Source organism: Ranitomeya variabilis, chromosome 5, assembly GCF_051348905.1.
Source record: "Ranitomeya variabilis isolate aRanVar5 chromosome 5, aRanVar5.hap1, whole genome shotgun sequence".
In the NCBI taxonomy this organism is placed as follows: Eukaryota; Metazoa; Chordata; class Amphibia; order Anura; family Dendrobatidae; genus Ranitomeya; species Ranitomeya variabilis.
Genome location: NC_135236.1, coordinates 263,929,497 through 263,944,668, shown reverse-complemented (window position 1 = coordinate 263,944,668; position 15,172 = coordinate 263,929,497). Strand labels below are relative to the sequence as shown.

The following is a 15,172-nucleotide window of genomic DNA, read 5'->3' as shown; positions in this document are numbered from 1 at the left end:
AATAGCGGATAATATCACCCCATCCTTAAGGATACCTGTAGGTTCCGAATCACCGAATCCGAATCCGAATCAGGCTCAAAACTCCTAGAAAGGGCATCCGCCTTCACATTCTTAGAACCTGGTAGATATGAGACCACAAAATTAAACCGAGAGAAAAACAACGACCAGCGCGCCTGTCTAGGATTCAGGCGCCTGGCAGACTCAAGATAAATCAGATTCTTGTGATCAGTCAAAACCACCACCTGATGTCTAGCACCCTCAAGCCAATGACGCCACTCCTCAAATGCCCACTTCATGGCCAAAAGCTCCCGATTACCGACATCATAATTTCTTTCGGCGGCAGAAAATTTTCGAGAAAAGAACGCACAAGGTCTCATCACTGAGCAATCGGAACTTTTCTGCGACAAAACCGCCCCCGCTCCGATCTCGGAAGCATCGACCTCAACCTGAAAGGGGAGAGAGACATCGGGCTGGCGCAACACAGGGGCAGACGAAAAGCGGCGCTTAAGTTCCCGAAAGGCCTCCACAGCGGCAGAGGACCAATTGGCAACATCAGCACCCTTCTTAGTCAAATCCGTAAGAGGCTTAGCAACACCAGAAAAACCAGTTATAAATCGACGATAAAAATTAGCAAAGCCCAAGAACTTCTGAAGACCCTTTAGAGAAGTAGGCTGCGTCCAGTCACAAATAGCCCGAACCTTGACAGGGTCCATCTCAACAGAAGAAGGGGAAAAATGTACCCCAAAAAGGAAATCTTTTGAACCCCAAAAACACACTTAGAACCCTTTACACACAGAGAATTCTCCCGCAAGACCTGAAAAACCCTCCTGACCTGCTGAACATGAGACTCCCAGTCCTCAGAAAAAATCAAAATATCGTCCAAATACACAATCATAAATTTATCCAGATATTCACGGAAAATATCATGCATAAAGGACTGAAAAACTGAAGGCGCATTAGAAAGGCCGAAAGGCATTACTAAATACTCAAAGTGGCCCTCAGGCGTATTAAATGCGGTTTTCCACTCATCCCCTTGCTTAATTCGCACCAAATTATACGCCCCACGGAGATCAATCTTGGAGAACCACTTAGCCCCCCTTATGCGAGCAAACAAATCAGTAAGCAGCGGCAACGGATACTGATATTTGACAGTAATTTTATTCAGGAGTCGATAATCAATACAAGGCCTCAGCGAGCCATCCTTTTTAGAGACAAAGAAAAACCCAGCTCCTAAAGGTGATGAAGAAGGACGAATATGTCCCTTTTCCAGGGACTCCTTAACATATTCTCGCATGGCAGCATGCTCAGGTACAGATAGGTTAAACAAACGACCCTTTGGAAATTTACTGCCTGGAATCAGATCTATGGCGCAATCACACTCTCTGTGGGGAGGGAGAGAACCAATTTTAGGCTCTTCAAAAATATCCCCAAAATCCGACAAAAATGCAGGAATCTCAGAGGGAATAGATGACGAGATAGGAACCAAAGGTATGTCCCCATGAGCCCCCCGACATCCCCAGCTTAACACAGACATAGTTTTCCAGTCCAGTACTGGGTTATGAGATTGTAACCATGGTAATCCAAGCACTAAAACATCATGTAAATTATACAACACGAGGAAGCGAATCATCTCCTGATGGTCTGGAGTCATACGCATAGTCACTTGCGTCCAGAATTGTGGTCTATTACAAGCCAGAGGTGTAGAATCAATACCCTTCAGAGGTATAGGAACTTCCAGAGGCTCCAAATCAAACCCACAGCGCCTGGCGAAGGACCAATCCATGAGACTCAGAGCGGCGCCAGAGTCCACATAGGCATCCACGGTAATAACTGATAATGAACAAATCAGAGTTACAGACAGAAGAAATTTAGACTGTAAAGTGCCAATAGAAACAGACTTGTCAACCTTCCTAGTACGTTTAGAGCATGCTGATATAACATGCGCGGAATCACCACAGTAGAAGCACAAGCCATTTTTGCGCCTATAATTCTGCCGCTCGCTTCTTGACAGAATTCTGTCACATTGCATTTTCTCTGGCGTCCCTTCAGAAGATACCGCCAAATGGTGCACGGGTTTGCGCTCCCGCAAACGCCGATCAATCTGAATCGCCATTGTCATGGACTCATTCAGACCTGTGGGCGTAGGAAACCCCACCATGACATCCTTAACGGCATCAGAAAGGCCCTCTCTGAAATTTGCCGCTAGGGCACACTCATTCCACTGAGTAAGCACAGACCATTTACGAAATTTTTGGCAGTATATCTCAGCTTCATCTTGCCCTTGAGACAGGGCTATTAAAGCTTTTTCAGCTTGAATCTCCAAATTAGGTTCCTCATACAGCAACCCTAAAGCCAGAAAAAACGCATCCACATTGAGCAACGCAGGATCCCCTGGTGTCAATGAAAATGCCCAATTTTGAGGGTCACCTCGCAGCAAAGAAATCACAATCTTAACCTGCTGAACAGGATCTCCAGAGGAGTGAGGTCTGAGAGAAAGGAATAATTTACAATTACATTTGAAATTCAGAAACCGAGATCTATCTCCGGAAAATACCTCTGGTGTAGGAATCTTAGGTTCAGAAATAGGAGTACGTATAACATAATCTTGTAAATTCTGAACCTTCGTAGCAAGATTATTTAAACCTGCAGCCAAACTCTGAGGGTCCATCCTTAAACCGGAGAGATCAGAGCCATTCAAAAAAATCTACAGACTTCTTTTACTCTCCTTTCTTCTGCCAATTACTTTAACAGCGGCCGGTCATACTGTCATGATTCCCCAATGGCATGGGAACATCAGAAACACAAAAATAACAGACTAGCTCTCGGGTGATGGAAACTCAAGCTGACCGTGACCTAAATCTACCACACAACTGACAGTAGCCAGGGAGCATTCCTACGGCTGCCTAGATGCCACGCGCCAGCCGGAGAACTAACTACGCCTGGAAGAGGAAGGAACAGACCTGGCTTACCTCTAGAGAAATTCCCCAAAGATGATAGTAGCCCCCACGTATATTAACGGTGAGTTCAGAAGAAAAGACATACACAGTATGAAGGTAGATTTAGCAAAGCGAGGTCCACTTACTACATAGAGGAAGGATACAAAAGAGGACTTCACGGTCAGCTGAAAAACCCTTTCAAAAACCCATCCTGAAATTACTTTAAGACTCCTGTGTCAACTCATGACACAGGAGTGGCAATTTCAGTCCACAAGAGCTTCCAGTAACAGGAAATGACAAAACTGTAAACTGGACAAGAAATACAAAACAATAAGGACAAGAGTCCACTTAGCTGATCAGCAGACTAGTAGCAGGAACATGCAACTGAATGACTCAGGTTACAATGATGACCGGCAAGGAAGTGACTGGAGAGCAAGGCTAAATAGGGAACTCCAAAAACTGATGGAAGCAGGTGAGCTGAGGCAGAAAAGCACACACAAGTCTCCAGTACCACCAGCCACCACCAGGGGAGCCAAAAAGCGGATCACAACAATGTACGTAACAAGTCCTAGACACCTCGACACAGCCGGAGGACTAAATACCCCTATAGATGGAAATGGGAATTCTATCTTGCCTCAGAGGAGAACCCCAAAGGATAGGCAGCCCCCCACAAATATTGACTGTGAGTATAAGAGGAAAGACACACGCAGGCAGAAAAACAGGATTTAGCAAAAGAGGTACTTCTAGCTAAATAGAAAAGGACAGGACAGAATTCTAAGCGGTCAGTATTAAAATCCTAAAAATATCCACAGCAGATAATACAAATATTCTACATCTAACTAAAGACATAGAAAGTATATCTGCATCTCCTGAGAATCCAGCATGACTGAAAAATCCAAACAAAGTCTAAGCTGGACAAAAACACAATGAATTGCACTGAATTGCAAAGCACACTGCATGTGTGCACAGAGACAAAAAACCAGACACTTATCTTAGCTGAATTGGCAGCAGGGCATGAGGAGCCAGAGAGAGATGCAATCCCTCCAAGTACAATGGACAACTGGCGAGGACTCATGGATCCTGCAAACCTAAATACCTAGTAGAGCTGCAATCAGCAGAAACACCTGCCCTGGATTACAACCCCAAGACAACTGCACTACCACCAACAACCACCGGAGGGAGCCCAAGAGCAGAATTCACAACAGTGTTTCGGCTGTCGAACAGCTACGAGCCAACTTAAACATATTTTTCGAGCACGCCAAAAACACTCGGTTAGCAAATGAGCGTGCTCAGATAATACCTTATTCTATGACACCTTATCCGAGCACGTTTGCTCATCACTAATTATAAGCTGCAAAGAAGCAGTGCTAAATCAAGGCAACTCTGGCTTCATGGATTGGCTCTCATACCTGTCCTTTTATAGTCCCTTGATACTAAGAAAAGAAAATCTGATCTATCTATTTGTATGTTATATTCCTGTGATATCATGTTTTATCTCTTACTTTGCCCTGTTCCTATACTTCTTTCATATTGCATCTGCAGTTGTGCTAAAAAGTTTTGCTTTCTTGGCATTTTTTTCAGAGAATATGAATGATAACAGCAAAACTTTTGCTTTCCCCATGGCTCACAATCCAGAAATGCCAGTGGCTGGATGAAAGATGCCAAAGTCTGTCTGGATCCCAGAAACTCACTCAGCTTTTATGCACACACACTGATTACAAGCAAACAGGTCACAGGTTACCTTTAGTAGCCATTCAAACCCATTTGTGCCAACTTCTGTGCATGTTATCAGGCCAAAATCACCAGGTTAAGTGAATTTTTGATCAGGGTCATTATGATTTAAAAAGAGAAAACACAGTGGTTTGACAGTAAATGGCTTCACCCAACCACTAACCATGAGTGGAGAAAAAGTTTTGGTGTTATCATTCATATTCTCTGAAAAAAGGCAAAGAAAGCAAAAATTCTGCCGGGTGTGTTACCTTTGAGCACAACTGTATACTATACTGTATACTATGTGTTCACTGAAAATCGTTTGAAACTTGAAAGTTCACCTCCAAACACTACAAAAATGTCCCCTGAGCTATTCTGTTCTCCACTTTTTCCTTAAGTAATAAAAGTTATCAGTCCTTTTTCCATGTCATGTTCTAGATTTTAATGTATTACTCTGTCTGAAAAATATGTGCATAAAACCAAACACTTAAAGTGGTTGTCTCACAAAGAAAGTACATTTTAATTAATAGATCTTTGAAAGAAAAATAAGTTGCGCAATTGGATGTGTTAAAAAATGTTCCTGTGCTGAGATCTTATAAATGTGCCTCTGCTGTGTACTGCGTAATGGCTGTGTCTGACTGTACAGGAACATGGTCTGATCATACCACAGCTCCTGGGCAGGGGAGGAAGCAACAAAGAATATACAGACATTACAGCAGGGGGTCACAGCTGATTCTTTCGGTGAGATAAAACAAGCAGGGGAATATTTTTTCTTACAGAAAGCAGCATCTGTGATCCCGTGCAGTCCTGTCTGTTTACTCTATTTTGCTTCCCTTGCCCAGGAGCTGTGGTATGATCAGATCATGTTCCTGCACGGTCAGACACGGCCATTACACAGTACACAGCAGGGGCACATTTATAAGACTATCTCCGCACAGGAAGATTTTTTTGAACACATTGAATTGTGGAACTTATTTTTATTCAGTGATATATTAATTAAAATGTACTTTGCTTGTGGCACAGCCTCTTTAAGTGTTGGAATTCCCATCTTAAAAATGATTAACGTGCCTCTAGAATATGCCTTCTCTCATTGATTGGTAGAAGTTCAAGTTGTGGGAACCCGTCTTTTCCTGGGAATAATGGAGTGCAGGGAAATACAGTACTGTTTCATTCAAGTGAATGAGGCTGCTGCAGTTTCCTGCACAGTTGGGTAGCCAAGAGCTGAGAAGTCCAGCACTGCAACGTCTTAATTCCCAGAATAGGTGGAGTGCCAGTGGTTGAACCTGCACCAATCATAAAGTGATGATATATCCTAGTGTATGCCATCACTTTAGAAGATAGAAATACCCCTTTACTGTAGACCTTTGTGATTTAGTAGTGAATGTGCTGTATTGTGGTAACAGGGGACCTTGGTGGATACACTGAAGGAAGCACAACCAACGTCCCACATGGGAGTCCCAAGAGTTTGGGAGAAGATCAAGGAACGTATTAAAGAAGTGTCAGCACAAGCAGGAACAGTCAAAAGAAAGATGTTGTCTTGGGCAATGTCTATCAACCTGGAAAGAAACTTGAATGTATCAAGGAAGTATGAAATACATAAAACTGATATTTCTTTTAGAAACATTATACTCTGGTAAAAAATAACTTATGGTATTTGCTTTTTGAAGTGGACCTACAGTCATTGATATAAAGCTTCAAATGGTAATGTCCTGCAGTATATTGTTATATGGCTGGGTTCACACAAGCACATTTAGCGCTCTGTATGCGGACCACAGGCCCGGTCTGGCGAGGGAGAGGTCTACTGATCTGAACTTATGATGCATTTCTGTGGATGGTGCAGTGAGAGCCTAGTTCCCCCCACACAGACTGATTGAGGCACTGACTACTTTATAATATTGGGTTTTTTTCCTAGTAGCTTTTATGAGTCAGTGGTTACTGCATTCTTTATAGGCTGCGATCAAAATAACAAAGGTCAGTGTAATCAAGTTTTGAATGAGTTCTCATTTTTCTCATCAATACTTTAGCATACTGCGCATCATCATCTCGTTTGCTGCCTAGGCATAAGAAGCCAGGACACCAGATGTTCTCCTTTGTATAAACATTTTATTGATAACCGCGTACAAAAAAAAACTTACACAGAGCCTTTATTAAGTCATAAAAATAAGATATGTGCAAGCACACCTCTTATTTTTATGGGTTTATAATTTTTATGGCTTGATAAAGGCCCTGTGTGGCAGAAACATTGCATGAATGTGTTTTTGTGTACATTGTTGTCAATAAAGTGATTATCCGAAGGAGAAGGTCTAGTGCCTTGGTTCCTGGATTCTTATATTGCTATGTCGGGCAAGGTTGTACTGCGACCGCAAGGACTACCGAGTGGTGCATAGGATATACCATTTGCATACGCAGAGCACAGAAGTCTATGACAAACTGATCTCGTATACTGCACTTTGGATTGGTAGTGACCAAAATGTCAAAGGCTGAGTTTAATATAATGAAGTATTGAACCATGTGCACAGGGTAGTAGAGCTGCCAATGAAATAGTCTTCTTGCCTGATGCACTTTGCTTATTACTAAGGAGAAAGCAAATTGCTCTGTTGCATAAAAATCTTGTTTTCTGTTGCATAGAATCCTATTGCTTTGTTGCATAAAAACCATGTTCTTTGTGGCAAAAAATCGTATTGTTTTGTGCTTTATAAACTTTGTACTCTGAGGCAAAAAATTATCATAGAATCATGGAATGTTAGCGTCGGAAGGGACCTCCACGGTCATAGTGTTCAACCCCCTGTTCAATGCAGAATTCACTAAACCGTCTCAGACAGATGTCTGTCCAGCTTCTGCTTGAATACTTCCATTGAAGGAGAACTCACCAACTCTCGCAGCAGCCTGTTCCACTCACTGATCACCCTGTCAAAAAGATTTTTTCTAATATTTAATCTGTATCTTCTCCCTATCAGTTTCAATCCATTGCTTCTCGTGTTTCCATGTGCAAATGAGAATAATGACGATCCCTCTACACTGAGACATCCCTTCAGATATTTGTAGACAGCTATTAAGTCTCCTCTTAGCCTTCTTGCAAGCTAAACATTCACAGATCCTTTAACCGTTCCTCGTAGGACATACTTTGCAGTCCTCTCACCATCCTGGTAGCTCTTCTCTGAACTTGCTCCAGTTTTTCAATGTCTTTTTTAAAATGTGCCCAGAACTGGACACAGTATTGCAGATGAGACCTGACCATGGAGTAGAGGGGGATAATTATTCACGTGATCCAGACTCTATGAATCTCTTAATACAACCTAGAACTGTGTTTGCCTTTTTACTGCTGCATCACACTGTTGACTCATGTGCAGTCTGTGATCTATTAGTATACCCAAGTCTTTTTCAGATGTGCTGTTGCTTAGTTCTATTCCTCCCATTCTATAGATGTAATTTCCGTTTTTCTTGCCCAGATGTAAAATCTTGCATTTCTCCTTGCTAAATGCCATTCTATTAGTCGCTGCCCATTTTTCAAGCTTATCTAGATCCTTCTGAATCCTTTCTGTTTTGTCTAGTGTTAGCTATCCCTCTTAGATTTGCATCGTCTGCAAATTTGATTACTTTACCTTCAGTTCTCTTACCTAGATCATTTATAAAATGTTGAACAACACTGGGGCCAGGTGTTGTGAATTCTGCTCTTGGGTTCCCTCCGGTGGTTGTTGGTGATAATGCAGTTGTCTCTGGATTGCAATCCTGGGCAGGTGTCCCTGCTGATTGCAGGTCTGACTGGGGTATTTAAGGTTGCAGGATTCATTAGTCCTTGCCAGTTGTCCATTGTTCTTGGAGGTTATGGATCTCAGTCTGGTTCCCCCTGCTCTGCTGCCAAATCAGCAAAGATAAGTTTCTGGGTTTTATTTCTTCAGCACACATGCTGTGTGCTTTACAAATCAGCGCTATTCATTGTTTTTTCTTGTCCAGCTTAGACTGTCAGGATTTTTTCAGTCAAGTTGGATTCTCAGGAGATGCAGATATACGTTCCATGTCTTTAGTTAGATTGTGGAATTTTTGTATTATCTGCTGTGGATATTTTCAGGGTTTTAATACTGACCGCTTAGCATTCTGTCCTATCCTTTCCTATTTAGCTAGAGTGGCCTCTTTTGCTAAATCCTGTTTTCTGTCTGCGTGTGTCTTTCCTCTAATACTCACAGTCAATATTTGTGGGGGGCTGCCTATCCTTTGGGGTTCTGCTCTGAGGCAAGATAGGATTCCCATTTTCATCTATAGGGGTATTTAGTCCTCCGGCTGTGTCGAGGTGTCTAGGATGTGATAGGTACACCCCACGGCTACTTCTAGTTGCGGTGTCAGTTTAGGGTTTGCGGTCAGTACAGGTTCCACCTACTCCTGAGAAAGTCTAATGCGGCTCCAAGGTCACCGGATCATAACAGTACAACTGGCCAACAATGAGTTAAATGCATCTCAGAAGAAGGGAAGAAAGGTGTTGAGCCATTTTTTTTCTGTAGCCTGCTTTGTCTTTTCTTCCCTCTTTTTCTCTGGGTGGCTGAGGAGTCTGGTGCTAGCATGGATATTCAGGGATTGGCTTCTCGTGTAGACCAGCTTGCTGCTAGGGTACAGGGTATTTCTGATTATATAGTTCAGACTCCGGTTTTAGAGCTTAAGATTCCTATTCCTGATTTGTTTTTTGGTGACACGTCCAAATTCTTGAGTTTTAAAAACAACTATAAACTGTTTTTTGCTCTGAGACCTCGATCCTCTGGTGATTCCATTCAGCAGGTTAAAATTGTCATCTCCCTGCTGCGTGGTGATCCTCAGGATGGGGCATTTTCCCTGGAATCTGGGAATCCGGCCTTGCTTAATTTAGACGCCTTTTTTCAGGCTTTAGGATTATTATATGATGAACCAAACTCTGTGGATCAAGCGGAGAAGACCTTGTTGGCCCTGTCTCAGGGTCAAGAAGCGGCAGAATTGTATTGTCAGAAATTCAGAAAATGGTCTGTGTTGACTAAATGGAATGATGATGCTTTGGCGGCAATTTTCAGAAAGGGTCTTTCTGAATCCATTAAAGATGTTATGGTGGGGTTTCCCACGCCTTTCGGTCTGAATGATTCTATGTCTCTGGCCATTCAGATTGATCGGCGTTTGCGGGAGCGCAGAACTGTGCACGCTGTGGCGTTGTCCTCAGAGCAGATGCCTGAGCCAATGCAGTGTGATAGGATTCTGTCTAGAACGGAACAACAAGGATTCAGATGTCAGAATAGGTTGTGTTTATATTGTGGCGATGCTTCTCATGTAATTTCAGTCTGCCCTAAGCGTACAAAGAGGATCGCTAGTTCATTTACCATCAGTACTGTACAACCTAAATTTCTGTTATCTGTGTCCTTGATTTGCTCATTGTCATCATTTTCTGTCATGGCGTTTGTGGATTCAGGCGCCGCCTTGAACTTAATGGACTTTGAGTTTGCCAGGCGTTGTGGTTTTCCCTTGCAATCTTTACAGAACCCTATTCCTTTAAGGGGCATTGATGCTACACCTTTGGCTAAAAATAAGCCTCAGTTTTGGACACAGGTGACCATGTGCATGGCGCCAGCCCATCAGGAAGAGTGTCGATTTCTGGTGTTGCATAATTTGCATGATGCTATCGTGCTGGGTTTTCCGTGGTTGCAGGTACATAATCCTGTGTTGGATTGGAAGTCTATGTCTGTGGCTAGTTGGGGTTGTCAGGGGGTTCATAATGACATTCCTTTAATGTCAATCTCCTCTTCTTCCTCTTCTGAAATTCCAGAGTTTTTGTCTGATTTTCAGGATGTATTCGATGAGCCCAAGTCCAGTTCCCTTCCACCGCATAGGGACTGTGATTGTGCTATTGACTTGATTCCAGGCTGTAAGTTTCCTAAGGGCCGACTTTTCAACCTGTCTGTGCCTGAACATACCGCTATGCGGAGCTATGTTAAGGAGTCTTTGGAGAAAGGGCATATTCGGCCATCTTCTTCACCGTTGGGAGCGGGATTTTTTTTGTTGCTAAGAAGGATGGCTCCTTGAGACCCTGTATTGATTATCGCCTCTTGAATAAGATCACGGTCAAGTTTCAATACCCTTTACCTCTGCTTTCCGATTTGTTTGCTAGGATTAAGGGGCCTAGTTGGTTTACTAAGATTGACCTTCGGGGGGGCATATAATCTTGTTCGTATTAAGCAGGGTGATGAATGGAAAACTGCGTTTAATACGCCCGAAGACCATTTTGAATATCTTGTGATGCCATTCGGGCTTTCTAATGCTCCATCTGTTTTTCAGTCCTTCATGCATGATATCTTCCGGACTTATCTTGATAAATTCTTGATTATATATTTGGATGACATTTTGATTTTTTCCAATGATTGGGAGTCTCATGTGAAGCAGGTCAGGATGGTATTTCAGATCCTTCGTGATAATGCTTTGTTTGTGAAGGGGTCTAAGTGTCTCTTTGGAGTGCAGAAGGTTTCTTTTTTGGGCTTCATTTTTTCTCCCTCATCTATAGAGATGGATCCGGTTAAGGTTCAGGCCATTCATGATTGGATTCAACCCACATCCGTGAAGAGCCTTCAGAAATTTTTGGGCTTTGCTAATTTTTATCGCCGTTTCATTGCTAACTTCTCTAGCGTGGTTAAACCCTTGACCGATTTGACGAAGAAGGGCACTGATGTGGCGAATTGGTCCTCTGCGGCTGTCTATGCCTTTCAGGAGCTTAAACGCCGATTTACTTCTGCCCCGGTGTTGCGTCAACCGGATGTTTCTCTTCCATTTCAGGTTGAGGTTGACGCTTCTGAGATTGGCGCAGGGGCCGTTTTGTCTCAGAGGGATCCTGTTGGTTCCTTGATGAAACCGTGTGCCTTCTTTTCCCGTAAGTTTTCGCCTGCTGAACGCAATTATGATGTCGGCAATCGGGAATTGTTGGCTATGAAGTGGGCGTTTGAGGAGTGGCAACATTGGCTTGAGGGAGCTAAGCACCGTATTGTGGTCTTGACCGATCATAAGAATCTGATTTACCTCGAGTCTGCCAGACGGCTGAATCCTAGACAGGCTCGATGGTCCTTGTTTTTTTCCCGTTTTGATTTTGTGGTCTCGTATCTTCCGGGTTCTAAGAATATTAAGGTTGATGCCCTCTCTAGGAGTTTTTTGCCTGATTCTCCTGAGGTCCTTGAACCGGTCGGCATTCTGAAAGAAGGGGTGGTTCTTTCTGCCATCTCCCCTGATTTACGACGGGATCTTCAGGAATTTCAAGCTGACAAACCTGACCGCTGTCCAGTGGGGAAACTGTTTGTTCCTGACAGATGGACTAGTAGAGTGATTTCTGAGGTTCATTGTTCTGTGTTGGCTGGCCATCCTGATATTTTTGGTACCAGAGATTTGGTTGGTAGGTCTTTTTGGTGGCCTTCTTTGTCACGTGATGTGCGTTCTTTTGTGCAGTCCTGTGGGACCTGTGCGCTGGCCAAGCCTTGTTGTTCCCGTGCTAGTGGGTTGCTTTTGCCATTGCCGGTCCCTGAGAGGCCCTGGACGCATATTTCTATGGATTTTATTTCTGATCTTCTGGTTTCCCAGAGGATGTCGGTTATCTGGGTGGTTTGTGACCGGTTCTCTAAGATGGTTCATTTGGTGCCTTTGCCTAAATTGCCTTCCTCTTCAGATTTGGTTCCGTTGTTTTTTTCAGCATGTAGTTCGTCTGCATGGTATTCCGGAGAATATTGTGTCCGACAGAGGTTCCCAGTTTGTTTCTAGGTTTTGGCGGGCCTTTTGTGCTAAGCTGGGCATTGATTTCTCTTTTTCTTCCGCATTTCATCCTCAGACAAATGGCCAAACCGAGCAAACTAATCAGACCTTGGAGACTTATTTGAGATGCTTTGTGTCTGCTGATCAGGATGATTGGGTGGCTTTCTTGCCATTGGCCGAGTTTGCCCTTAATAATCGGGCTAGTTCGGCTACTTTGGTTTCGCCCTTCTTTTGTAATTTTGGTTTTCATCCTCGTTTTTCTTCAGGGCAGGTTGAGCCTTCTGACTGTCCTGGTGTGGATTCGGTGGTTGACAGGTTGCAGCAGATTTGGGCTCATGTGGTGGACAATTTGGTGTTGTCTCAGGAGGAGGCTCAACGTTTTGCTAACCGTCGTCCGTGTGTTGGTTCCCGGCTTCGGGTTGGGGATCTGGTCTGGTTGTCTTCCCGTCATGTTCCTATGAAGGTTTCTTCCCCTAAGTTTAAGCCTCGGTTTATTGGTCCTTATAGGATTTCTGAGATTATTAATCCGGTGTCTTTTCGATTGGCCCTTCCGGCCTCTTTTGCTATCCATAATGTCTTCCATAGATCTTTATTGCGGAAATATGTGGTGCCTGTTGTTCCCTCTGTTGATCCTCCGGCCCCTGTGTTGGTTGATGGGGAGTTGGAGTATGTGGTTGAGAAGATTTTGGATTCTCGCTTTTCGAGGCGGAGGCTTCAGTACCTTGTTAAATGGAAGGGTTATGGCCAGGAGAATAATTCTTGGGTTTTTGCCTCTGATGTCCATGCTGCTGATTTGGTTCGTGCCTTTCATCTGGCTCGTCCTGATCGACCTGGGGGCTCTGGTGAGGGTTCGGTGACCCCTCTTCAAGGGGGGGGGTACTGTTGTGAATTCTGCTCTTGGGTTCCCTCCGGTGGTTGTTGGTGGTAATGCAGTTGTCTCTGGATTGCAATCCTGGGCAGGTGTCCCTGCTGATTGCAGGTCTGACTGGGGTATTTAAGGTTGCAGGATTCATTAGTCCTTGCCAGTTGTCCATTGTTCTTGGAGGTTATGGATCTCAGTCTGGTTCCCCCTGCTCTGCTGACAAATCAGCAAAGATAAGTGTCTGGGTTTTGTTTCTTCAGCACACATGCTGTGTGCTTTACAAATCAGCGCTATTCATTGTTTTTTCTTGTCCAGCTTAGACTGTGTCAGGATTTTTTCAGTCAAGTTGGATTCTCAGGAGATGCAGATATACGTTCCATGTCTTTAGTTAGATTGTGGAATTTTTGTATTATCTGCTGTGGATATTTTCAGGGTTTTAATACTGACCGCTTAGCATTCTGTCCTATCCTTTCCTATTTAGCTAGAGTGGCCTCTTTTGCTAAATCCTGTTTTCTGTCTGCGTGTGTCTTTCCTCTAATACTCACAGTCAATATTTGTGGGGGGCTGCCTATCCTTTGGGGTTCTGCTCTGAGGCAAGATAGGATTCCCATTTCCATCTATAGGGGTATTTAGTCCTCCGGCTGTGTCGAGGTGTCTTGGATGTGATAGGTACACCCCACGGCTACTTCTAGTTGCGGTGTTAGTTTAGGGTTTGCGGTCAGTACAGGTTCCACCTACTCCTGAGAAAGTCTCATGCGGCTCCAAGGTCACCGGATCATAACAGCCAGGACAGAGCATTGTGGTACCCCACTTGAAACACTTTTCCAATTGGATATGCAACCATTTATTACCACTCTTTCAGTATGATCACTGTTGTGAATTCCGTTCTCGGACTCCCTCCTGTGGTCATGAATGGTACTTTGGTTAGTTCTGCTCTTGGACTCCCTCTGGTGGCTTTGAGAGGAACTGCTGGTCTCTGAGGTTTGCTTTTTCAGCTGACCTCGTTTACTGTTAGGCTGGCTTCCCTATTTAACTCTACTCAGATCGTTACTTCATGCCAGCTGTCAATGTATCAGTATTGGTTCAGATCTCTCTTGGACTTCTCTGAGGACCTATCTACTCCAGCAGAAGCTAAGTCTTTGCTAGTTCATTTGTTGTTACTGCTTCCTGAATATATTTCTTAGTACTGCTAATTTCTAGTCCAGCTTGCTATCATGATATTCCCTTGCTAGCTGGAAGCTCTGGGGTGCAGAGTGGCACCTCCACACCGTGAGTCGGTGTGGGGAGTCTTTTTGCTTACTCTGCTTGGTTTTTTGTAGTCTTTTGTGCTGACCGCAGAGTTCCCTTTTCTATCCTCTGACTGTTTAGTGAAGTCTGGCCTCCTTTGCTAAAACCTGTTTCATTCCTGTGTTTGTGACTTTCCTCTTAACTCACAGTCAATATATGTGGGGGGCTGCCTTTACCTTTGGGGAATTTCTCTGAGGCAAGGTTAGGCTCTATTTCTATATTTAGGGGTAGTTAGCTCTTAGGCTGTGAAGAGGCGTCTAGGGAGAGTTAGGTACGCTCCACGGCTATTTCTAGTGTGTGTGATAGGAGTAGAGTTTGCGGTCAGCAGAGTTCCCACTTTCCCAGAGCTTGTTCCGATTACTAGTTTACTCATCAGGTCTTTCCGGGTGCTCCTAACCACCAGGTTCATAACAGATCACTGACCAAGTTATTAATCTACCTAACCGTAGCCTTGTCAATGCCATTCTTGGTCATTTTTTCAATAAGGATAGTATGAGATACTTTATCAAATGCTTTGCTGAAATCGATATATCCTATATCTACTGCATTTCCATGATCTACGCAGTCAGTGATTCCATCATAGAAGGAAATTAGATTAGTCTAGCATGACTTGTATGCTACAAACCTACGCTGGCTCTGG

At 43.7% G+C, this 15,172-nt stretch overlaps 1 protein-coding gene across 2 annotated transcripts in view; it reads left to right on the top strand.

Annotated features, from left to right (window-relative positions):
• Window positions 1–15,172, top strand: part of ACSBG1 (acyl-CoA synthetase bubblegum family member 1) — a 110,841-nt gene that overhangs the window by 37,595 nt on the left and 58,074 nt on the right. For both annotated transcript variants that reach the window (XM_077264209.1, XM_077264211.1), the window contains exon 10: window positions 6,050–6,231. In XM_077264209.1, the coding sequence (XP_077120324.1) occupies window positions 6,050–6,231 (182 nt within the window). The remainder of the gene's footprint in view (window positions 1–6,049; window positions 6,232–15,172) is intronic.